Source organism: Neovison vison, chromosome 13, assembly GCF_020171115.1.
Source record: "Neovison vison isolate M4711 chromosome 13, ASM_NN_V1, whole genome shotgun sequence".
Lineage (NCBI taxonomy): Eukaryota > Metazoa > Chordata > Mammalia > Carnivora > Mustelidae > Neogale > Neogale vison.
In genome coordinates, this window is record NC_058103.1 from 107,423,941 (window position 1) to 107,449,112 (window position 25,172).

General features: G+C 35.7%; 1 protein-coding gene across 4 annotated transcripts in view; it reads right to left on the minus strand.

The window, feature by feature from the left end:
• Positions 1-25,172, minus strand: part of MINDY2 (MINDY lysine 48 deubiquitinase 2) — a 79,047-nt gene that overhangs the window by 11,882 nt on the left and 41,993 nt on the right. For all 4 annotated transcript variants that reach the window (XR_006381757.1, XR_006381756.1, XM_044231802.1 and 1 more), the window contains exons 5-7: positions 21,834-21,936; positions 15,062-15,204; positions 1,265-1,438 (exon numbers count right to left, since the gene is read on the minus strand). Coding sequence is in view for 2 of the 4 variants with exons in the window: in XM_044231802.1 (XP_044087737.1) it covers positions 1,265-1,438; positions 15,062-15,204; positions 21,834-21,936 (420 nt within the window). In the remaining 2 variants the exon portion in view is untranslated. The remainder of the gene's footprint in view (positions 1-1,264; positions 1,439-15,061; positions 15,205-21,833; positions 21,937-25,172) is intronic.

A 25,172-nucleotide genomic window follows, 5' to 3' on the forward strand; every position in this document is an offset into this window, starting at 1 on the left:
TTAGTATCAGAAACATGTGCCAACGGTTCAACATAACCATGTTTCTGCCTCAGGCAGGGAAGAAGCCCCAACACCGTTATATTTCTAGGAATAAGTACACTTGTGGCTCTAAGACTGCTCACCTATAGCAGTCTCCGTTCTACATGAGAATTCCACTAATTAGTGCAGCTCTTGCTCTAAGTGTCAGCTTACCCCGGAGTCTAAGGCTCAGAAGACCCACCTGCTTTTTTACCCTCTCTTTCTCCTACTTCTGACTAGCCAAAATATACTCTAATCTGTGCTCAGCTCATCTCTACCACAGGGGCTAAGCCATCATTACCTTTTGCTTGAATTGCTAGTCTCTGCTTATACCTGTGTTGTCTGTTTACACCTATGCATTCCTCACATAGTAGCCTTTAAGAAAGATAAAGTAGATCATCTCACTTCCATGTTTAACACTTGGCATATCCTTCCTATTGTAGTTTAGAATAAAATTCAAACTGTACCTTTGGCCTTCAGAATTCAATATAATCTGGCCTTCTGAACCAAAGTGTATAATCAATGTATAACATGCAAAATTATCACTTACTGATTTAGGAAATGTCAGGAATATCTCACAATAAGTCTTTTTTTTTTTTAAGATTTTATTTATTTATTTGACAGACAGAGATCACAAGTAGGCAGAGAGGCAGGCAGAGAGAGGGGGGGAGCAGGCTCCCCACTGAGCAGAGAGCCCGACGTGGGGCTCAATCCCAGGACCCTGGGATCATGACCTGAGCTGAAGGCAGAGGCTTTAACCCACTGAGCCACCCAGGTGCCCCCTCACAATAAGTCTTTAATTCAAAAGTTTTAGATAACTGAATTCACATTTGAAAGGAATGAGCATTTTATTTTTTATTCTGTTAAAAATATTTTATTTATTAGGGGGAGAGGCAGAGACTCCACATGGGGCTCAATCCCAGGACCCTGAGATCATGACCACAGCTAAAGTCAGATGCTTAATTGATTGAGCCACCCAGACACCCCGAAAGCAAGAGCATTTAAAACCATATGAAGAAGAGGGGCGCCTGAGTGGCTCAGTGGGTTAAGCCTCTGCCTTCGGCTCAGGTCATGATCCCAGAGTCCTGGGATCGAGCCCCACATCGGGCTCTCTGCTCAGCAGGGATCCTGCTTCTTCCTCTCGCTCTCTCTGCCTGCCTTTCTGCCTACTTGTGATCTCTGTCTGTCAAATAAATAAATAAAATCTTTAAAAAAAAAAAACCCCATATGAAGAAGACAAATTTACCTGATCTATCTGATCTTGCTGTCCTCTATATACAGTTTCAGGATCTGAAGGAGGCCGCAGATGAAATTCTGAGTCACAGAAATTTCCATCACCATCCACATTGTGTAGGCTTTCCCAAACAACTTTTTCTTCAGTAAGAAACCCCTGGTCTGTTACCAGCAAATACAGGAGACCCTTAGTAAGAAAGAGAAAAGACTATTAAATTGACCAAAACTAGTTAACACTTAAGGGAAATTTTATCACCTGTATGTTTAAAGCATATTAATTATTCCTATTAGTTAGATATAATAAATAGTAGACAAAGTAGATACCTTATTTGTTCACTGAATTAATTAGGTCTACCTGGCTTTGAATATAGTTTAAAATTGGTATGCTATAGTATAATGAGAAGTAGGAAGCTGCTGGTAGGTTCAACTACTACACAACTTATCAGTAAACCTTTGGGGGTTTATAATCTCATTTCATAAAATAGAAATATACTATACAAGTTCCTTAAATACATAGTGGGTAACAAGACACAGTCATAATAAAACGATATCACATTGCCCCTTTATTAAAAATAAAAAATTAAGCCTATATGACTAATCCAATCCATACAATTTTTTTCTTTTTCTGCTAGCACCATTAGCTGTTCTTCTTTCATATACCAACAGTACTTTGCACTTATTTCTATTGGAGCATTGAATCACACTGTGCCACGATTGTTTCCCTGGCCTCATTCCCAGACTACATTTTTAAATCTCTGTTATCTCTTGGCCTAGTGTAAGGTGCATCAAAAAGTTGAAGTCTAATATGTATTGACTCAATTAATGAATTAAGTTGTATTTACAGTCATTACCACAGAATTTAGTACCAACCTCTAATTTTTCATATGCATTAGTTCTAATTCCAATCATATGTAAAGCGTCCCTATGATACTATATAAGGTTTATAAGCCATTTTTAGTTCAGATCTGCCAAAGATATGACTTCATTTACTTGTTTAGGTTTCCCACTGGTTAATATGGTATTTGTTGTTGCACAGGATTCATGCTTCTCATGTTCTCTCATCAAAATTAAACTTAATAATTAAGAATAAGAAATTCCTTGAGAGAGATTGGTGGTAGGGTTAGAGAAATCCCTGGATAGAACCATTACTCTATGATCAACTAATCTTCAATAAAACAGGAAATATCCAATGGGGAAAAGACAGTCTCTTCAACAAATGGTGTTGAGAAAACTGGACAGTAACATGCAGAAGAATGAAAGTGGACCACTTTCTTACACCATACACAAAAATGAATTCAAAATGGATGAGAGACCTAAATGTGAGACCTGAAACTGTAAAAATACTAGAAGAGAAAACAGGCGATAAGCTCTCTGACATCACCTGTAGCAACTTCTTACTAGATACATTTCCCGAGGTAAAGGAAACAAAAGCAAAAATAATCTACTAGGACTTCATCAAGTTAAAAAGCTGCTGCACAGAGAAAAACAACTATCATATGATCTCCCTGATATGAGGAGGTGGTGATGCAACATGGGGGCTTAAGTGGGTAGGAGAAGAAAAAATGAAACAAGATGGGATTGGGAGGGAGACAAACCATAAGTGACTCTTAATCTCACAAAACAAACTGAGGGCTGCTGGGGGGAGGGGGGTTGGGTGAAGGGGGGTTATGGACATTGGGGAGGGTATGTGCTTTGGTGAGTGCTGTGAAGTGTGTAAACCTGGCGATTCACAGACCTGTACCCCTGGGGATAAAAAATGTTTATAAAAAATAAAAAAATTATTAAAAAAAAAAAAGCTGCTGCACAGTGAAGGAAACAATAAAAAAAAAAAACACAACTAAAGGCAACCTTTGGAACAGGAGAAGGTATTTGTAAATGACATTTGGAATAAAGGATTAGTATCCAAAATATATAAAGGACTTACACAACATCCAAAAAAAAAAAAAAAAAAACCACACCAAAACCAAATAATTCAGTTAAACTGGGCAGAAGATATGAAGAGACGTCTTTCCCAAAGAAGAAATAGAGATGACTAACAGATACATGAAAAGATGCTCAACATCACTCATCATCAGGGAAATGCAAATCATGAGGTGATCACCTCACACCTGTTAAGAATGGCTAAAATTAACAACCCAGGAAACAACAGATGTTGGCGAGGATGCAGCAAAAGGGAAACCCTCCTACACTGTTGATGGGAATGCAAGATGTGCAGCCACACTGGAAAACAGTATGGAGGTTGCTAAGAAAGTTAAAAATAGAGCTTATCTATGACCCAGTAATTGCACTACTACGTATTTACCCAAAGGATATAAGAGTACTGATTTGACGGGATACATGCACTCTGATGTTTATAGCAGCATTATCTACAATAGACAAATTATGGAAAGAGGCCAAATGTCCACTGACTGATGGAGATCTATCTCCATATCCACATGTGTAATACACACACACACACACACACACACACACGGAATATTACTCAGCCATAAAAAGGAATGAAATCTTGCCATTTACAACAAGAAACTATTGACTAAACTCTGAAGTTTTAAAAAACGAAGTAATTCTTCTTTTTGAACATTTACTGTATGTCCAGCACTGTGTGACGCAGCTATTCCTAAATCTAAAATAGGAAATCTTTCCTATTGCCTACAACCAGTTACATCTAAGAATTAGCTGTATATACTGATTAATTTATATGGTCATTGAAATTACTATAGCAATATAATAAGTATTCATAAAGAAAAACATTTTGTCATATACAGTTTAAAGACATTGCTTTAAGCAAAAATTATGATGTGATATCTCATTCTTTTTTAATCAAGTATGTTCTAGTTCATCAAATATTTGAATACCTACCACATGCTCAGTACTATGCCAAGTGCTTGAGGATTTGTATCATGAAAAGTAATGATCTTTCCTTACTTTATGTTAGGTACCCCTTTTATGTTATTCCATAAACACTGCACTTACCACTATCATAGCACTTTATACATCGAACTGTAGTTGTGTGTCTATTTACTTATCTGTTGTATGTATTTCAAGCTCCTTGAGGACCAGAGCCATATTTTATTCATCCATGCAACCTCACTACCTAACATATTTTTAATATCCAGAAGGATCTACTTTGCCCTAAAATAATTTAAAAGAAAAAAGTTCTTTTTTTTTTTTTTTTAAAGATTTTATTTATTTATTTGACAGGGAGAGATCACAAGTAGACAGAGAGGCAGGCAGAGAGAGAGAGGGAAGCAGGCTCCTGCTGAGCAGAGAGCCCAATGCGGGACTCGATCCCAGGACCCTGGGATCATGACCTGAGCCGAAGGCAGCGGCTTAACCCACTGAGCCACCCAGGCACCCTAAAAGAAAAAAGTTCTTAAAAAAAAATTCTAAAAGTTCTTTCCAACCAATTTTCCACTGAATAGATCTAACCCTTCTATGTATATACTCACCAGAGTATATTTTAATATACCATTATATTATATAATATAATATCTAGGTTTTACGATTTATTTTATTTAAGTCCTATATTAGAGTGGCTACTTACTAGGAGAGAAATTACAGTCTTATTCTCCAAATCACACTTTAAGATGGGTAAATTCTGGGAGGGTTTTACTGAAATTTATTGCCATCCATAGCATACGAATACTTACAAGTTTAACAAAAATGGTGTTTTTTTCTTGAAATAGGTGACCTGTCTTCTCATCAGTCTCAATTTCTTCCCCTTTTAGATCTTGACATTTATCAAAGAAGTCTGTAGTCTACTGTCAATAATGCTAGTTATTACTCAACATTTCCTTTATATAATTGCATTGTAGAATCGCAAAGTGGGGGCGCCTGGGTGGCTCAGTGGGTTAAGCCTCTGCCTTCAGCTCAGGTCATGATCTCAGCGTCCTGGATCGAGCCCCGTATCAGGCTCTCTGCTCAGCGGGAAGCCTGTTTCCTCCTCTCTCTCTGCCTGCCTCTCTGCCTACTTGTGATCTCTCACTCTGTCAAATAAATAAATAAAATCTTTAAGAATCATGAAGTGTGTATTAATATAGTATGGAATAGCTTTAGGCCCATTCATTCCTGAGAGTCCACAATTAAATGATCATCAAGAATAGTTCTGGGTTGGGCACCTGGGGGGGATCAGTTGGTTAAGCGTCTGCCTTCAGCTCAGGTCATGGCCCTGGGGTCATGAGATTGAGTCCTGCATTGGGCTCCCTCCTCAGTAAAGAGTCTGATTCTCCCTCCACCCATCCACTCATGTGCATTCTCCCTCTTTCACACAAAAATAAATAAAATCTTAAAAAAAAAAAGAAAGAATAGTTCTTGCTTTTATAGCCTAACACTTTTGCTACATTATCTAGTCAAAGCATTATTTTCTAAGCCTTGACTCTTCCTAATCTTACCAGTCTCTAAATACTAATCTCAAAAAAAACCTAATAAAGGATGCATATATTAAATTTGTAAATTATGTAATGTATAAAATGTATATAAATTATTTTATATGAAAATTTTATAAATTTTTATAATTTATAATTATATAATTTTATGATTATAAATTATAATTTTTATAAACTTTATATTTATAATTATATAAATTTTAAATATTTATAAAAATATTTATAATTTTTATAATCTAGGCAACTGGATCACCAAAGACAGAATGAAAAACTATTCTATCTAAAATACCCTGATGGGGGGGGTCGCCTGGGTGGCTCAGTGAGTTGAGCCTCTGCCTTGGGCTCAGGTCATGATCTCAGGGTCCTGGGATCGAGCATTGAGTGCCGCAGCTGGCTCTCTGCTCAGCAGGGAGCCTGCTTCCCTCTCTCTCTCTGCCTGCCTCTCTGCCTACTTGTGATCTCATTCTCTCTCTCTGCCAAATAAATAAATAAAATCTTGAAAAAAAAAAACAAAATAAAATACCCTGATGGGGCACCTGGATGGCTCAGTTGGTTAAGCATCTGCCTTTGGCTCAGGCCATGATGCTGGGGTCCTGGGATGGAGCCCTGTGTTGGGTTCCTTGCTCAGTGGGGAGTCTGCTTCTCTGGTTCCCTCTTCCCCTCTCCCTTGCTCATGCTCCGTCTCCCTCTGAAATAGTCTTTTAAAAATAAATAAATAAAATACCTTGATAGGTTAGTCCTATACAGAGTATGGGTTATCTGTATTAACAGCATACATGACAATACCATCACAATTTGTAAATTGCTAAAAGAGAAGAAAACTTGTCAAACATATAAAAAAATTAATCATGTAATTATAGCCTTTAAACATGGAGGAAAGCACTGCCCAAATATTTTTGGCTGCTTTGCTTGGATTCAAATTACTTAATGTCTTTGGACCTTAGTTTCTTTTCTTTATTATAAAGTAATAAAAAGGCAGTTCAATCAGAGAATTTCTGAGATATTTTATAAATTGAAAGATCAACTTTACTACTACTTAACAAGCAGGCATCTTTCCCATCTACAAATAGCTTTCTTATCCATCCGGAGAGGCAGAGCTGTTGAGTGTGGGCTTGAAAGTCAGGTTGGAGCTGCTTACCAACTGAATGATCTTAGGCAAGTTACTTAGTGCCTGTAAGTCTATTCACTCAGTTGTAAAGTGGGAGTAATAATACCCACTCCTCATAGGGAAGCTGTGAAAATTAAGTAAGATAATGCATATTAAGTGTTTAAAACAATGCAAGGCACATTAATGCTTAATGAATATAAGATTCTATATTCATGAATACCACTGAACTCTATCTCAGTTTCTGTATCTATTGCCTTTTCCTCCCTCCTATTTAGAAGAAAAAGATGAATCTCTCTGCCTGCCCTATCCAATCTATCACTTGTCTTAGTGTGTTTCTACATTCCTCATCCCTGCCCCCATTTAATGTGACAATTTTTTTTTTTAATGTGACAATTTTTGATGTGGCAGGCAGAGAGAGAGGGAGGGAAGCAGGCTCCCTGCTGAGCAGAGAGCCTGATATGGAGCTCGATTCCAGAACCCTGAGATCATGACCTGAGCCGAAGGCACTCAGGCCCTGAACCACCCAGGCCTCCTGTATCTCCCTCTAAACCACCTTTCACTTCTAATCCCTAAATGTAAAGTAAAAATGCAAACAAACAAAAGCCAACCTCAAAAACCCTGGTTTTGAATACACTCGAAGAGAAATGTAACTAAAGCGAAGGGGTAGAAGAAATAGTAATGACATGGATAGAAAGGCTAACATGGATAAGGGATGATTAAGAGGAAGTCACGAATAGACACAACAACAAAAGAGGGTGTCATGATGTGGAAACAGCTACATAGATGTCATTATATAAACCAAAGTTAAGCTAGATGATCTACGCAGGGGTCAAGGAATTTGTAGTTTATCTTACTAAAGAGAAAGCAGAAAGTACTGGAAAATGGAGAAGGATCATAAGAATAAAATGGAGTAACTAGATCTTAGCTATAGAACTATATATTCTAGAATCTAACAGTCATGATCACATAGATAATATGAGAAGCAAAACAGACCGACAAAGTCTTTCCTAAAATTAGACAAACAAGGGTCTATTTAAATGAGTTATTTACAACTCATTTTTACACTTTCAAATTTCCTGGCTGGATAAAAAAAGTCACCTCACTAGCTAGAACCACAGGAATGGCCCTGAGAGCATCTGCTCTCTCACTAGGAACTCCTCCTGCTGCTTTCAGATCCTCATCTAGTTACATTGATGCACAAATCTTCACAGGATCAGTATTCATTAGGGATTTGCCAAGATGATCTGCCTGGTTTACCTGAACAAGATTAGGTGGAGGTATATGGCGGAAGGTAACAGAAGTGACAGCAGAAATCGGCATATGTATTTGTTCCTGATAGACAGATGAGGGATGAAGAGTTTAAAAAACGATTCACCAAGGGCACTATTACAACAGACCACTAGCAAGAGCTGGACTTGATTATTTTCCTAGTGATGAGATGGAACAGTACAGGCACTTGTCTAGGGTTTAGTAATGGTAAATCACAAATCTAGGAATAATAAGGGGCCTTTCCAATAAGAGGGAGTCAATGAATATCTATGGTTGGGGAAAATATCATGAGAGGCTATGCAATCAAAACCATAGATTATGCTGTGTTAGACAGTTGAGAAGTGTGAAGTCGATTGGTAGATGTTATTCAGGGGTTAAATAAAGTCAATTTGACTCACACAACCATTGTGACTCTGTAATGGTAGAAAGCTTAATAAAAAGTCTATGAAGATGGAATCATAAAGTTAGTAAAGAGAGAATACTTTGTCCAGATACAAGTTTTAGAAATATCTATAATCTTCAGTGCTTTACACAGAGTCATCAAGAAGTCTAACCTAACAGAGAATTTGCCCTGTTTCTATTTAGTGTCTAAAGAGAGGAATTAGAACAAAGATGAGTACTGGAGAACACTGGAACAGACATATACCTCCCCTTTGGTCAAATAAAAGTCCATAGCTCATTATCTCTAGAGTTTCAGAAGACTTTAAATGAAAAAAGTTTTTTACACAGTTACACACAGAAAGTTCCTAAAGAAATAACATAACCAATAAGGAAACTGGAAATGACCTTTCCTAGGTAATCCTTTGTCCTGACAACATGGACTTCCTCCTTGCAGGTCTTGGTCCTGGGATGATAGTGGCATAGTGGCATTATGATATGACATGGTTATCAGAAAGCATAAAGATTCTTTCTGCAAATCACAATAAAGATAAGCCCCACAAATAAAATAATTTGGCTACAGATACATATGACATTATCAATTTATTATTGGCACTTATATAAATACTATACTTCAATATTACATAATTTATTATCATAGGGTACTAGTTATAGATACCACTTATCTATAATAGAAAGTATTCTATCCCTATGTTAAATTTATTTTTTGTTGAAAGTATATCTGTATATATAAATGTATATATATTTATATATATAAATGAACTGTATATATAAACTGTATATATAAATGAACTGTATTTATATATAGGTATTCCAAAGAGTTCACAGGGGTAGGAAGATGGGAAATAAAGTAATCATTAAATATGAATGCATAAAATGGCTCTAAAATCTCAGGGGTCTTCAAAGTGAAAAGTTATGAAGACCTAATGTAGTATTAAAAGTAGCTATATCTTTTTTTTTTTTAAGATTTTTATTTATTTATTTGACAGACAGATCACAAGTAGGCAGAGAGGCAGGCAGAGAGAGAGGAGGAAGCAGGCTCCCCACTAAGCAGAGAGCCCGATGCGGGGCTCGATCCCAGGACCCTGAGATCATGACCTGAGCCGAAGGCAGAAGCTTTAACCCACTGAGCCACTCAGGCGCCCCAAAAGTAGCTATATCTTGTTTGAAAAGCAGCTTTATAGTTTTTCTTTACTTATATCCTTATTAGATTATAGAGTCCCTGGGGTTTAAATTTATAAAGCACTACAGAAACTTTTAACAACCCAGAAATCAGTGGTAGAGAATAATAGTCTTAATGCTGGACAGGTTTAACAGAGCAAGGGCACAATCTTATATCCTATTTCCTTATCAAGCAAGTATATACCATGCTGGAGGAATGCCTTCCCTAAACTCTATTAAGTATTCTTTTAGGGCTTCTAGCTCTACACCAACAGCCAAAGGAATGTTATAGATTTTGCTGTAGATCAGTTAATCAGCCACTAGGTCAGAGGAGGGAAAGTGACTCTAACTCTTATAAAAGAATGTGCTCTTTGGGGGGCCTGGGTGGCTCAATCCGTCAAGTGTCAGACTCTTGGTTTTAGTTCAGGTCACGAACTCAGGGTCATGGGATCAAGCCCCCTGAGTTAGATGCTCAGTGGGGAGTCTGCTAGAGATTCTCTCTCCCTTTCCATCTCCCTCTATCCCTCCTCCTGCTTATGTGCTTTCTCTCTAAAATAAATAAATAAATCATGAAGTGGGAAAAAGAAAATCATACCCAGAATGTTCTTCTTAAAAAAAAAAGTACTCATTAAGTACTCTGCCAGATGTAAAGCAGTGTCTTATTTACAGACCCTCAGGACTAGATAGTTCAATAGGAATACAGGAAATATGACTGGACTGAGAGGATTATAATGGGGCATAAATAAATTGTTCACAAGCCTACAAGGTCCCTGGAAAACACAGGATTTGCATCATATTAAAATGGAGTTATTTCACTAAATGTAATGCATGTTCCTCCTTTGGACCCTGGTTTGAACAAATCATTTATCAAACAATTTGAGGGACAAATGGGAAACTTGAATATGGCTTGGGTATTAGATGATATTAAAAACTGTTGTTAATTTTGTTAGATCCAATAATGGTACTGTGATGGGAAAGGAAAAGATTCTTGTTTAGAGAAGCATATTGAAATATAAGCAAAAATAGGTGAAAATAGTCAATATCAAATTACTAAAAGTGATGAGTATAATAGGCATTTAATAATTTAATTTTAATAATTTTAAATAATTTTAATAATTTAATGACATTAAATTCGTGTCATTACTTTTTTCTAAGTTTGCCATTTTTCATAAAAAACAAAAAAAGCAGTGTTACTGTTTCAGTTTTGTGGTCACTACAGTAAACAAGGGAAACTAAGCACTTCCCTTAGTGACTGACCACCAAAATAGTTCCCACTTATCCCTTCTATAAAAACAGGATTACCTTAGTGAAGAATGATGTTCCTAAATTTTTCTGGTTTTCTATTCTTTATTGCACCCACTTAACAAAGTCCCAAATCTAGAATAACAAGCTAGCTACCTTTGCCATGCCTATACCCTGATGAATACTTCTGCAGAAAAATTACACAAGAGGTATATTCATGTAATAATTACCATCCTCAAGACTACCTTAATTTCTCTAATTAGAACTTTCTCCTACATGCTGTAAAAACTATTTCAAATGACCTCCTTCAAATCTGTTACCAAACTTTAACTACTCAACCTTAGTAAATGATCTTGCCTTCCAAATAATAGCAGAAACTAGGGAGCATTTAAACAGTAGCTTTCTCTACTTCCTGCCATCAGATCTATAAATTAGCTGTACTCATAGTCTATTCCTTCCCTCCTATACAATGAAGAAGTCTCTTTTTCAACTAAGGATTAACCCCCTTGGCCTGTGAAAATTTCTATCCTTTCTCACCTTCTTAGGAGACTTCTCTCATCAACTATCTCCTCTCCGGTATCTTCAACCTTTCTCTCTCTACTGAGTCATTCAATATTGAAACATGATCACATATCTCATATTAAACAACAACAACAACAAAACCCCTCTGGATCCATACTCCACTACAGCTCTGAGCCACTGATGTCTATGCCTCCCTCACAGACAGTTTCAGTTTACTATCATGTTTCTAGTTCCTGACGTCCCAATCATTTCCTAACCAATTCAAATTGAGTTTTTTCTGCTGCAACCATTCTCTAAAAGATACCAATGAAATCCATATCATGTTTTACTCCCAGTGTTTCATCTTCCACATCTTCTCAATAGCATTTAACAACTGAGATCTCCAGTCTTCTTGAAATACTCTCTCCCTGTTGTCTTACATGATACCATACTCTTTAGATTTTCCTTTTCTTCTTTTCTTTCTCAGTTTCCTTTGCCAGTTCATACTCCTTTAGTTGATTCTTAAATACTGGCTCTCCTTAAATCTCTGTCCTAAGTCTTCTCTTTTCTCCCCATTATTTTCCTTGTAAATCTCATCCTCTCCCCAAATTACTATTTATACACAAAAATTACTCCAGTCTTGAAACATTTATCCAACATTTCCACTTGGAGATATGCCTCAGAAGCACCTCTAACAGTTCCAAGGCTGATTCGTGCTATTTGTTATCTTTTTTTCAATGTTCTCGGTATCAATGAAGAGCACTGCCATTTTATCCCAGCTCTGCTTGCTCAGAGCCCGAAACATTCTTTCTTAGTTTTTACATCCTAATCACCAAATCTGGTAGATTGTACCTCCTAAATTTCTATGGAATCTTTCTACTCTCCATTTCTTTACCATCCTAGTCCAAGTCACTGTAACATCTACTTGGCCCCTGCAATAGTCTAAGTCCACATCCACATTTGCCCAAAAGTCCAAAGCACCTCAATATTGTACAAAGGGGACATGAAGATAACACAACACCTCAGATACACTGTTTAGCCAGAGAATAAGGTTTACTGAGAAAAATGTGAAAGCAGAGAAATAGCAGAATGTACCCGTTCTCTGAGTTATCATTATCTCACAGAAATGTATACTATGTCCAGAAACAGACACCTGGTAGAAAGTGCTTGAAGAGAGGTACCCCTTCCCCAACCACATAGGAACATTGGGAATACCTAGGTGACTAGTAAAGGATTTCTGTTCAGAGACATAGCTGTGACAGAAAAGAGAACAGCCTACAGTTTAGTCTGGGGAGGTTGCCTAACCACCATCAATGACAGGCAGAGATCTTGTTTTCCCATTGAACTATCTCACCCCTGCTGAGTCAAAAAAAAAAAAAAAATTTTAAAAAATCCCCCCAAAACAAAAAACAAAACAAAAAGAACCACTAGGCCATCAGGAGACCAAGGTGTGTTTCTCCTCTTAACTCAAGACTCTACAAGATCTGGTACTTGTTTATCTTTTTAGTCTTACGTTATGCCTCTTAATTTCTATGCTTTAACCACACAGGCCTTCTTTTCATTCCTTAAGGAATTAAGTTCTTTCCCTTCTCCAGGCTTTTGCACACACATGCTCTATCTGCTTAGTTAATCCTTTTTTTGCTAACTGATTAAACTCCTACAAGATTCATTTTTTAAGTCTCAGTTTATTTTTTTTGAATTTTTAAAAAGATTTTATTTATTTATTTGAGAGAGCGAGAGAGCACAAACAGGGGGAGCAGCAGGCAGAGGGAGCGAGAATCAGGCAAGGAACCTGATGCAGGGGGCGGATCCCAGGACACCGAGATCCTGACCCCAGGCGAAGGCAAACGCTTTAACAACCGAGCCACCCAGGCTCCCCCAAGGCTCAGTTTAAATGTTCCCTTCCCAAGATATCTTTCCTGACATACCTAGCTAGGTTATAAGTCCTGGTAACAGCACTCACAGCATGTTTATGCACCCCTTAAAGTGTATCGCAACAGAAATAATAACTATTTGTACAATTATTTAACATATGTTTCTTGCCAAACTCAGGGGTCCTTAAATGGTAGGAACCAAAGCTGCCTTGCTCAGGCTCCAACACTTGGCTGAGCACCCAGACATAATCATGCTTAACAGTATTTGTTAAATGACTGAGGTGAGGACTTGAAGAGATCCAGTAAAGCAAGATGACTTAGCAATATACATACACTGTATGGCAGTAATTCTGATTCTAAGATTTTGGAGCCTTAAATTTCTGAAAAGTATGGGTGACTCTGGGCAGCACCTAGCACACAACTACCTCAAATGTGGGAGCAATATAAATGAACCCCTGCTATAACTAATACAACAGGAGAGCTAAGGCTTTAGAGTATTTTTTTAACTAATTTTTTAAAATTTAAATTCCAGTGTAATTAACATACAGTGTTATTAGTTTCAGGTGTACAATATAGTGATTCAACAATTCCACATACTGCTCAGTACTTAGGGCATTCGTATGTAAGCAAACAAATCACTATTTTACACTGCTTTGTACAATTCATTGATTAAAGTGTTGAAGCAAATATGAAGACCCTGTTTCTAACTTCAATCCGCTTCCTTTCATTTAGAGGAAGAAGGCACATTTACACGAAAAGAAAACTGGTAACTAGGTACTCATCCATAAGGGAAATAAGAATGACATGGCTCACAACAGCTAGAGGAGGTTGGGTGAAGTAGTGATCCTCAGCATCAGCTGCACACTTAAATCACCTGGGGAGCATTTAACAAATACAGATGCTTAGGTCCTTCCTCTACACATTCTGATTGAACTGAGTTTGTAGTGAGGTCTGGGCATTGGTATTTTTTAAAAAGCTTCCAGGTAGTTCTAGCATACAACCTGGTTGAGAACTACTGGTTTTAGGAGAAAAGAAGTAGCTGTACTGGAGAGTTAGTATTTCAAAGGCTTCTTAAAAGCTAGGTGAAATGTGGATAAGCTAAGAGGAGTGAGGATCTTTTCAAATAGGAATTAAGGAGTAAGAAATGATGGAAAAAGTGCAGAAATGGTAAAGTGTTAAGTGTGTATGAAGACAGACGATTATTAATGAGTAGGCAGACTATATGGCTGAAGTACAGAGTTGGCATAAGACGATAGCAGAAAACACCTTGCATTTTTATCTTCTAAGCACTGAGTGCTACTGAGCATTTTTGCTGTATTATTGACATGATCAGAGTAGTATTCTACCACGGAAGGCCCTCTTAAGTTGCGAAACTTCCTCAAATAGGCAGCAGCTGTAAAAATGGAAGAGATATGGGTGAAGAAATGACAAAGAGGATAAATCAGTAAGCTTTTTTGCAGAGCCATAAATGGTATAAGAAGAATTCAAAGTCACACTGATAACTTTAGTAATAAACACTATCATAAAGACGAATCCTCATTCTTTCTTCTAACTTCCCCTCAAGGATATACATCCATCTTTAGCGATCATAGTTCTATCTCTTTATCTTTTTTTCTTAGAAAGGAAATAATATTTTTTTAACACCGTAATCTGTGAAAAAGGAGTTGAGAATTAAAACAAAAAGCTGATTTGAAGTAACACTTAAACTGTGAATCCACTGCATCCTAAATATTTAATGATTACCTTCATAAATCCGATGAATAAAGAATATTATGCTGAATTTTTTTAATTTTGAAGTAGATCATAAGACACCTCTTAATCCACCTCCTTTAATTTAGAATAACAATTAAATAGCTATTTCTATATCATACCTTGTATTTGGTCATGGTGCTAAAATGATTATTCCGAAAGAACACACAAAGTTCTCCTTCCTGAACCGTTGAAGTTAGTTCACATAATCCATGGTATGTCAGTTGAGTGGCTGTGTTATTTAGAAACTGCTCAGCTACAAAGCCTATGGAACCAATGCATAATATTAGATAGAAGAATAATTTCAGAATTTAAAAGTTTTTCTATTTATATTTTGGTCCAAGTATAAAGAAAGGCCAATCAAAATAAGATTTAACTACTATAACATGATGACTCCAAATTGAAGAATTTTCTTTGTAATTTTGCTATGGAAGATGTGTCTATAGACATTCTCCATCCTAAAGAAACAGTTACATGAGCTTCTTTTTAACAATAAATGTATTTGCTTATACTCCACCTACTTCCAAAAAGGATTTTAGACAACTACCAATAGAAGATGCAGACAAAATAACATTAAAGCCTATTAAAACAAATAAGAAGGCATGAGTTCGCAATTTAAAAAGTAGGAATTAAAGATGACTTTAATTTAAAGTCAACAGTGACTTTTCCAGTGGAAAGGTGTTTAACAACTTTAGTTATTTTAAGATGTTAACAAAGACCCTAGATAATTCTCAATTCACAAACCGTTCAGTTTTTGCTGAATAAAAGACTAAAAACTTAAAGTAGGTGTGAGACTAAGTAGAAAACAATGGGATAACTGATGCCACTTTTATCCTAATGTCCTCCCACATATACCACTCATTATGTAGATATATCAAGTTCAGAGACATAAATGATCTCTTTTCTTTTTAAAACACAGTGAAATATAAAGTTTTCTGGGGTTTAATTTAAAAGATGTATGTACAATTGATCCTCATTATTTGTGTACTTTTGTACCTGAAAACTTGCCTAGTAACTAAAGTTTATTTATAAATCCCCAAAAATCAATACTTGCTGTGCTTCAGGGTAAATCTTGGATCTGGGCAAAGTGGCAAAATTTTTGAGTCACTCAATGCACACATTCCCCACGAGGTCAAGCAAGGCAATGTTCTGCCTTCTTATTTCAGCTTTCTTACTATAAACAGACTTTTCACAATCTATTAGGTATGCCTTTCGGGGTGTGTAAAATGCCCTCAAGCATACTGCTTTAGTGCTGGGGAGTCAAAGGCTGTGATGTGCCCTATAGAGAAAACACATTTTTGCAGATTCATTCAGACATGAGTTATAGTGCTGCTAGCCATGTGTTTGATGTTAATGAATCAACAATATGTATTAAATAAATGTCTAAATAAATAAATAAATGTCTCTAAACAGAAACACAAATAAAACAAGGTTATATATTGATCAGTTGATGAAAATCTTGTGACCAGTGGCTCACAGGAACCTACTCTTGTGTTTCGCCTAGGAGCAGTGACTCAGTATTCATGAATTCAATGTTCACAGCAACTTTACAGAATGTAATTACCAGAAATAATGAGAATCTGTGTAAATAACTTGAAACGCTGTATTCTTCTTTCCTTCTTTTTTCTTCCTTCATCCTTATGCTCCCTTCCTTTAATAAGGAATGTCTCAGTAGCAATGGGGGTGAGGGTTGGGGTGGGGTAGGGTGGAACAGAACGCTCTAACAAGTTTTATAAGTGGGCAGAGAGGTGCAGTTACAGGGAGAAAAGGGAAACCTCCATTAAGAAACTGACACCTCAACAAGAAATTGAAAAATAAACTTGGTAGGGCCAGAGGCAGCTGGATAACATAGGTTTATTCCACTCCGTCTCTATCCCTCACCCTTAGTGTCAAGCTAGAGCACTTCAAGCTGCAAAGTGGTTGTAAAAAGCTACCAATGTATCACACTATTCCAAGGAATTGGTTAAGGTTGGAGGGGAAGTGCAAAAAAGTTATATAGAAGGTCCCTGCCAAAGGAAATTTATAGCTCATTTGCAACTTCCTGCATTTATATATTTATAAGAGCTCTCTGCTTCAATTATTACCATTACTTTGCAAAGTATTAAGTTACTGAGGACAATATATCAGTTATATACTAAAGCACTTGCTATATATAACAGTAAGTCTTAAGCACTATACCTATGCTGAGAAGTAGCACTGCTCTACATAATATCCATGTTACTAAATGCTTCCTTCAGAAAGATGTTTCTTTTTTTAAAAGATTTTATTTATTTATTTGACAGACAGCGATCACAAGCAGGCAGAGAGACAGGCAAAGAGAGGAGGAAGCAGGCTCCTTACTGAGCAGAGAGCCCGATGCGGGGCTCGATCCCAGGACCCTGAGATCATGACCTGAGCCGAAGGCAGCGTCTCAACTCACTGAGCCACCCAGGCGCCCCTTCAGAAAGATGTTTCTTTTTTTTTTAAAGATTTTATTTATTTATTTATTTGACAGGCAGAGATCACAAGGAGGCAGAGAGGCAGGCAGAGAGAGAGGGAGGGAAGCAGGCTCCCTGCTGAGCAGAGAACCCGATGCGGGACTCGATCCCCGGACCCTGAGATCATGACCTGAGCCGAAGGCAGGGGACCAACCCACTGAGCCACCCAGGCGTCCCCAGAAAGATGTTTCTAAATACCCCTCCCACATCTCACACAGTATCCTCTCTAAAAATTCCTTTCAAAAAGATTTAAAAAAAAAAAATGAGTGGAGGGGTGCATGGGTGGCTCAGTCGTTGGGCGTCTGCCTTTGGCTCAGGTCGTCATCCCAGGGTCCTGGGATCAAGCACCGCCATCGGGCTCCCTGCTCAGTGGGAAGCCTGCTTTTCTCTTTCCCATGCCCCCTGCTTCTGTTCCCTCTCTCGCTGTGTCGCTCTCTGTCAAATAAATAAAACAAAAAAAATTTTTTAAATGAATGGAGATTACTGAATTCACATTATTTCATGTGTGTGAAATTCAAAAATGCTACACTAGAAAGCTCTTTCTCAGCTACTACTTTCTAGAGAAAGGATATCAGCTCAAGAGAGAATACATGACTTGCTCAAGGACATAAAACTAGTTACAGCAAAGTGAAGACTGGAGCCCAGGAGAATTACTGGTATTAAGTTTAAAAATTTAGTGCTGATTATTATAAGTGCAAACTGAATTGTATTTTTCCCAAGCCATAAAACATATTCTAATTTAGACTTATAGAGAACAATGTTTCCTAATTCTTTTGCCAACTCTTAAAATGAGCCCTGTGATTTTCATGGAATATTCAAAAGCTTAATGGAGGAGGAGAAAACACTTTTTATTTTACAGAAGACTGCCAACTAATAAACATAGAAGGAATAATAGAAATATCATAATCAACATAGTAGGGGTTGATTCAGACAAGAACCAGTGAATGCCAATTGTACTAGCTAAAAGATTATTAGGGAACAGGGTATTCACAGTTTCAAAGCACGATACCAGAGATTACTAATAAATTACAAAAGGCAAGGGCATCTTTACAACAAAGAAATCTGTCAGATACTGCCTTAATCATATTTCAACATCACCAATAATGGGATAATCAGACATCTTGTACCACCTGAATGTGACGCACTGGGAAAGACACAGTATCTAGCACCCATGTAGTATTCCCACCAAAAATATCTGACCTATTCTACTCATGAGGAAACAATCAAATGAATCCAAATTGAGGACTATTCTACCAAAAAAACTGGCCTGGACTAATTAAGAAAAGTCAGTATCAGAAAAGACCAAAAAGAAAAAAAGAAAAGAAAAAAGATTTGGGATCTGTTCTAGATTATAGGAAGCTCAATTGAAATGACAATTAAATGATTCTTGATTGGAGCCTACACTGAAAAATCTTCAAAGCTAAAAGGAGCATTATTGGGACAATTGGAAAATTGAGAATATGAACAGTATTATTAGATAAATATACTGTATTTGCTACAAGTAGCATCACTTGTATTGATGCTAAATTTCCTGAGATAATTGTATTATGACTAGATAGAACTCTTGTTTTTAGGAGACAACTGTTGAAGCATTAATGGATAAACTTCTATGATACTTGCAATTAATTCTCAAATGACTTAGGAAAATGTGTGTGTGTGTGTGTGTCTACAGAGAAAGAAAGCAAAACTTCAATATGTTAATAATTGGTGAATTCAAGCAAAGTGGGTTATAATCATTGTACTATTCCAATTTTTTCATGAGTCTGAGAGTTTTCAAAATAAAGAAAAAGAAGAGTAAATCAGTATCATTTAATCAGAAATAACATGAATTCAAACTATAATCTTCACTGCTGATGGCATATGATAAAAGCTCAATAAATATTTAAATAAATGAATATCCTGGAATTATTTGAGCATTTTTCAAACTTAGGAATAACTGTTAAAGAAGAAATTATTTCTAAGAAAGCAACTGGAATTAAATGACCAGCTCAAGTAAAGTCTGGCAGCTGGTACTGTGTGGTTTTTGTTTTTTTTTCCTTACTGATTTTTGCTGCCACACCATAACCATCATTATAATGTAGCAAATAATACATGTAAAAGTTCTGTACGTTTACTTACATGTAAAAGTTCTGTATGTTTACTTATAAGGTGTCAAAAGGAAAAAAATGTTATCTGAAAGAAGGTAAAAGAATATCTAATTCTATTTAGCTAAATAACATTGCTTTTTCATCAAAAAGAATGATAGTAAAAATATATCTTGTATCCTACACCTTATGGAGATGAAATATTTGAATTAAAAAAAAAAAGTAGTTACCACCTGAGATTAAAGCTTAATATTTTTAATAAAGAAGGATTAGAAATAAACCACCTTTGGGATATTTTATTGATTCAGAAGGAAAGTTACAGTTGTGGGCCAAACAGAAAAAGGAAGCGACTCCTTCAGCTGAACACTATACCCAAGAAAATATGAGGAAGAAAACAATGGGAGGAAGCTAAATTAATATATTGTAAGTAAAAATGTCCATTGTCGTCTTTTCTTTCCTATACCATTTCTTAGTGCCTATACAAATAAACTACTGTAACTGAATAATTATTTCAAACAGACTATACATTTGTAGTATACTGAAATCTGCATGAAATTATTCCTTGCTATAAAAATCTGACATGCAGAATTCTACCATATAAAATTTATATACCAAGAAATTAATCAATTCTGGTACATATTGCCCCAAAATTCTATGGCACTAAAGAGGATGATTCCTTCCTTGCTTTTATCAAGGAGTTCTTCTCAAAAAAAAAAAAAAAAAAAGGGGGAGTTCTTCTCAAGGTATCAATACTATATAAATTAGTTACAGTTTATGTTAGAAAAATAGTAACAATAATTGTAACATCAGGTAGAGAGAAAGGAGAATTGACGAAGGGGCTGGATTTTTGTTGTTGTTCATTTTGTTAATAATTAGCTATTGCCTAAGTACATTACATTACTTGTACCATTACAGCCTGGCTTGGGGAAAAATGCTGTTATCAAGTATTCCCTATAGCTTCCCATCCTATAAGCCTGTTCACCCAAACATCATTTTTACAGCTATCATTCCATCTGTTAACACTTGCTGAATCCTACGTCCCCTCAATTACTACTGAATAGCATATCAAAAACTACAGAGAGAGCAGGCATCTACACATGGAAATTTTTTTTATAGTCTCTTTGTTTAGGAATATATAGTAATGAAAGTTTGGGTAAGAAAGGAAAAGTTCTAGTGAATGGAATTTTGTTAATTGGAAGTATTTTTAACAGCTTTTGTTGCTCCTTTGTCCCCTAAAATTAAAATTTTGTTGCCTTGGGTTGCAGTGAAAGAGCTGTTATACAAATCAGTGATCAGTATCCCTGTATATTTATGTATTGAAAGTAAAAACCTAGGATAATTACAAAAAAAAAACAAAACAAAACACACCAAAAACCTAGGATAAGTCTCCACTAAAATACTCTCTTTTCTTGCTACCTGCTTCTTGAATAAACATTTAAATTTATGGGTAATTGAATAATTACTTGATTAATGTAGCATGTGATACATGTAAATAGCTCCTCATATGTTCTTATATACTCTTGTAGTCACTTAGGTGTATTTTTAATGTGGTGATTATAATCAACTTTTATTATACTTCATGTAAAAGACCTGTGTCTGAGACGATGATGATGATGAAGCCCATTCCCTATTCTCATTATTTCTCTCTCGTTTATCCTTCAAATGGAGGAGAACAGGAGCCCAGCCCAAATATTCATGCACATTTATAAGTGAAGTGGGTTGTAGGAAAGGTATATCCAAATACTATGGATCCAAAAGCACTCTGGTTTCAAATGTACTTTTCCCTTCATTGACCAGAACACAGATGAAAAAAACATGAAACTACTTCTATAATGATAAATTTAACAATTTTAATTAGTTAGGGATTAGGAAATCTGATGATCTGAGGTATACTTTCATATAGAATGGTTCTCTGATACACTGTATTGTACTGAAACATAAGGCAGAACTCTATTAAACACTTGAGTACATAACACTCATTTCAATCAATTAGAGGAGGAATTGTAAAGTTCACTCAGTACCCCCAAATAATAATCCTTTTGTAAAAAAGGTAATTATCAATAACTCCTGGGTAATTGACCATATCAAAGCTAACAAGTGATTCCAAAGACTTTTAGTAGAATCCAGGCCTGATTTTAGAAGTCAAGTGAAAAGCGTTCTAGAAAAAAAACCTTTCACTGGTATCTTTATGAATAATTACTTCTTTTATAATTCCTACAAGTAGCATCACTTGGATTTTTTTAGAAGTCTTATTTGTGACACTTAAAAGTTATTAAATTATAACACAAATAATTTTGCCAAGAATAAATCAGGTATTAGGAGCACTCACCCACCTTCACTAACGAGCTCACTATTGTCTGACTGCTTACAAGAGATGATCTTCTCCACTAGTTGGTTGTAGCTGCAGTTACCAACAGCTTTTACAATGTCATCAATCTAGAAAACAAATGACTGTCTCACTAATCACGATAAGATTAAAAACAATAACAAAGAAACCCATATCACTCTTTAGGGTTTTATTCTAATATTAAATGTCAAAATATTAATTATGAAAAAGAAAATCAACATCCAACAGTTCCTAATTTTGTTTACAGCTCATTATAACATATTATGAAAAATATTGCTTAGCTGTATTTCAATTACACAAAAAATGATGAAATGGGATTATAACATGCAACTTTATTTTTTAAGGTTGTGAAGATGCATTTAAGTGATTAAAATAAAAAGTAAACTATTTCAGGGGGAAAAATAAGAACATGTCATTTTTTTCTAAAAAACAAGTACTCTGTATTTAGAGCAAGGCAAATCTAAAGATAATTTATGGGATTAACAAAGTTCTCCCATTTTATTTATTTAGTCCTTATGAAAGTATAGTGGAGATGCAAGAAGACGTAACCAGATCATTTTCCTGAAGAAAAGTTAATGTGTATTAATCAGAGATGGAATTTGCCTCATGAGACTTATTTAATCTTTGTCTTTGGCAGTAGAGTAGAAAAGTAAATGCAATGTCTTAAGCTGTAGGAAAATGAAATTGGGCATCTCTACTCTCCTTCCATTATACTTTGCTTTGACTGTTTAAGAAAAATAGGTTTCTGGTGTCTAAACAACTTGTTTTGATTGCCATCCCATCTGTAATATATATTTACTTATAATCTATTTACATGTACTACTGTATTGATTAAACAAATACAAATTAATACAATGATATAACATAAGAGGGCCAATGTTTTCTTTCCATATCCAAATGATCTTCTTGAACATTTATATTTTGAATACAATTCTCCACATAGTATCTGTAAAAATAATACTCTAGACAACAGTTCTCAAACTGGAGAGCTTGTTAAAAAGATCTAACAGAATTCCAGGCTCAAGTTGCTTCTCAGTTGTCTAAATTTTCATTCCACTGTTGCATAGCAAAGTTTAAGGAAAACTGCCCTAGGCTACAATTTCTTTGTTCCTGCGAAATTCTAGGATAGAAAAAGCCTCTGAACCATTGTGGGACCAACTATTGAGAAGAGCAGTTAATTGAAAAAAAGTCAAAGCAAGGAGTTGTGAAAAAATTTTATATATACACCTTGAACATTTCATGTTAAAATAAACAATGTATTCACTTGTTAGTCTTTTGATGTAGAGCCAAATAACTTTTTCTTTGAAAGCAGAATCTTAAATTCTATGTAAACAACATAAGAATATGGCTTCCAGTTTTTATTTAAAGTGAAAACTTAGACCCTTAAGAAGCAATCTGAGGGCACAGCAACTTTAGATTTTCATTATTTTTCTTAACACTTTTACTCTTTATAGCAATTTTCTTTAGTGACTCAACTTCATTAAGTCTTTCCAAAGGGTATGAATTTTTAATCCTAAGGAATCCACAAAATACAAGATCAATACACAAAAATCAACTGCACTTCTATAGACCAGCAATACACAATAAGAAGATTTCAATACAGAGATTTCATAGGCCAAATCTCTACATTAACATTTCAGTAAATGAATTCATTTGGGAGCTTTTTATGCACTGCTGTGTACCAGTTGCTATTAGAGACTGCAGGCTCAGCAGTGAACAAAAGAGATGGTCTGTGCTTTCATAAAGGTTACATTCTAGAGTAAAGACAAACAACAAACCAAATGAGCAAATATATGCTAGGTAGTTATATGTAGTGGTGTACAGCTGTTTTTTGTTCATTTTCACTGTATAGTATTCCATAGTATGGATATAACATGATATAATTTTTTTGCACTCATTTTTTGATGGCGAAGTTACTTGCAGTTTTGGGATATTACAAATAATATCGCCATGAATAGCCTTATACATTTATCCAATTCTACACACAAAGAGTTTCTCTAGGAAATATGTTTTATCAAATTGCTAAGTCTTAAGGTATGCTTATCATCAACTTTACTTTAGAACTCCAAACTGCTTTCCAAAGCAGAAAGCCAATTTATTTCCATCAGCACGAAATGAGAATTCTCTACATTGCACATCTTCTCCAACACTGAGTACTGTCAGACTTTTAAATATTAATTGTTCTATGTTCTAATGGGTATATAATGGTAACTCATTTTGGTTTTTATTTCCATTTCCCTAATGACTAGTTCATATGTTCACTAGTTGTTTGGATATCCATTTTTATAAAATGCCTGTTCAAATAATTTGCTTCTTTTTTTTTAAATGAGGTTGTCTATCTTAAAACATATATATGTATATATATATATATATACATATATATATATTTGTAGTAGCTCTTTATTCATTATATAAGTTGTAATCCTCTCAGGGGCTTGCTTTTACATTTTCTTCAGCATTTTTTTAAATAAATACAAGTTCTCAATTTTAATATAGTCATGTTTACTAAAGCTCTCCATGGTTAATGTATTTGTTTAAAAATCCTTTCCTATCGGGGCGCCTGGGTGGCTCAGTGGGTTAAGCCGCTGCCTTCGGCTCAGGTCATGATCTCAGGGTCCTGGGATCGAGTCCCGCATCGGGCTCTCTGCTCTGCAGGGAGCCTGCTTCCTCCTCTCTCTCTGCCTACTTGTGATCTCTCTCTGTCAAATAAATAAATAAAATATTAAAAAAAAAATCCTTTCCTATCATTAAGCTCATAAACATACTCTCAAACTTTTCCTTTGCAGTTTTAGCTTTTACAGTTAAACATCAATGCCTATGGAACAGAATTTTATGCTCTGAATTGGAGGAAATGATTTCATTCTTTTTAACTGACTATCGAATTAGAAATCTGAACTGGCTATCTAACTGGCTATCTAATTAAATTTGTAATGACTACCTTATTGCCTTAGCACCTTTTATTATAAGGACTCCCTGTTGCGCTACAGTGCCTTCTTTCTGTCTATGTATGCATGGTCTTTTTGGCTTACCTATTCTCTATCGTTTGTCCAATTCTTAATTATAATATGTAAGGTATTTCCTATCTGGAAGAGCAAGTCCTCCCTGCTTGTTCTGCTTCAAGTATATCATAGCTTCTGTTCCCAGCCCTTTGCATTTCCACATAAGTTGCAGAATCCACTTGTCTCATTCCACAACTACTCCCCATAAATCTGTTAGGATTTTGTTTGGGGTCATACAGAAACTATAACTTACTTTAGAGAGAATAGATTCTGTATAAATTGTCTTAAAATCTAAAATCTAAGAATAGAGACTTACATTTACGTAG